Genomic DNA, 1526 nt, shown 5'->3' on the forward strand with positions numbered 1-1526 from the left:
TATGTCTGTTACTTTAAGTGCATCTGGTATCTCTTCCATGTCCAAGCTCTTCCTCCACACTATTCTGAATGCCTGTGCTACCGGCACCTTGCATTTCTTTATAAATATTGAATTCCATGAATCTGGACCCGGAGCCAAGTGCATGGGCATGTTTTCAATTTCTCTTTCAAAGTCTAGTATGCTCGTGTTGATATCAGTTATATTTACAGGGGTTTGGATATCACACAAAGAAATTGTCTGGATCTTCCACTTTCATATTGTCTATTTGAGTACTAAACATGTCCTCATACTGCATTTTTTAGAATTTCACTAATTTCTTTGTCATCCTCCTTGTATGAACCTTCACTCGTACGAATAGGTCCATTACTGGCAGTGGTTTTACCTTTTGATTTCGCATGTGAAGAAGTATTTTGAATTTTTCTTTATTTCCTAAATTGCTTTCTGTTCTAACTGCCTTTCTTCAGTTTGATATGAGTGTTTCCATTTTCGCTTGTTTTCTTCAATCTCCCTATTTAAATTATTCCTTCTTTGACGGGAAAGTCGTGTCTGCTTAAGCATATTCATTATTTTTTCCTTCTTTTATAGTGTCGCCTGCATTCTCTTTCTACGTTGAATCTCTTTCTGGCTTTCCTCAAAGGAACATTTTTCAGACAGACGATACAATTCCGAAGTCAGTTTTTCAATTCCTTCTGTAGGACATGTATTACTTAGAACAGTTTCTTAAACGATGTTCTTCACCAGCTCCAATAAGTTAATGTAAGTTAATGTACTAACATGTGTCTCATTATACTTCAACATTCTCTCAATCATCTCCCACACGTTAGTGTATCACCTGTATGTATCATCCTGTGTTTCTTCATATTTCCAAGACGACTGAATCTCTTTCCACACTCTATACACTCATGAGGTTTGTGACCAGAATGCACTGACATGTGACACATTATATCACCACGTGTTTTAAATTTTTTGCCACACTCGGCACATTCAAAAGGTCTTTTATCCGTATGTACCACCCTGTGTCTCTTCATACTTCCAAGGAGACTGAATTTCTTCCCACACTCTGGACACTCGTGAGGTTTGTGACCTGAATGCACTAACATGTGCATCTTCATACCTCCAAGACGACTGAATCTCTTCTCACATTCTGGACACTCGTGAGTTTTATGACCTGAATGCACTAACATGTGCTTCCTCATATCGATAAGACCAATGAATCTCTTCCCACACTCTGGACACTCATGAGGTTTATGACCTGAATGCACTAACATATGCTTCCTCATACCTCGAAGACAACTGAATCTCTTTCCACACACTATACACTCATGAGGTTTGTGACCAGAATGCACTGACATGTGACATATTATACTACCACGTGTTTTAAATTTTCTGCCACACTCGGCACATTCAAAAGGTCTTTTATCCATATGTACCACCCTGTGTTCCTTCATACTTCCAAGGCGACTGAATTTCTTCCCACACTCTGGACATTCGTGAGGTTTGTGACCTGAATGCACTAACATGTGCAT

The 1526-nt window shown here is 38.9% G+C and overlaps 1 protein-coding gene across 1 annotated transcript; it reads right to left on the reverse strand.

The window, feature by feature from the left end:
- Positions 1-579: 579 nt before the first annotated feature.
- Positions 580-1526, reverse strand: LOC138352209 (zinc finger protein 154-like). The gene is made up of 2 exons (XM_069304488.1): positions 833-1526; positions 580-689 (listed from the first exon to the last, which is right to left on the reverse strand). Exons 1-2 carry the CDS (start codon positions 1524-1526, stop codon positions 580-582), a joined length of 804 nt encoding a protein of 267 aa, XP_069160589.1.

This window comes from Procambarus clarkii, chromosome 52 (genome assembly GCF_040958095.1).
Source record: "Procambarus clarkii isolate CNS0578487 chromosome 52, FALCON_Pclarkii_2.0, whole genome shotgun sequence".
Lineage (NCBI taxonomy): Eukaryota > Metazoa > Arthropoda > Malacostraca > Decapoda > Cambaridae > Procambarus > Procambarus clarkii.

Coding starts and splice junctions, on each gene's coding strand:
- LOC138352209 (XM_069304488.1), bottom strand. CDS start 1,526: ATGCACATGTTAGTGCATTCAGGTCACAAACCTCACGAATGTCCAGAG. Junction 690..832: donor ACACAGGATGATACATACAG/GTGATACACTAA, acceptor CATGTCCTACAG/AAGGAATTGAAAAACTGACT.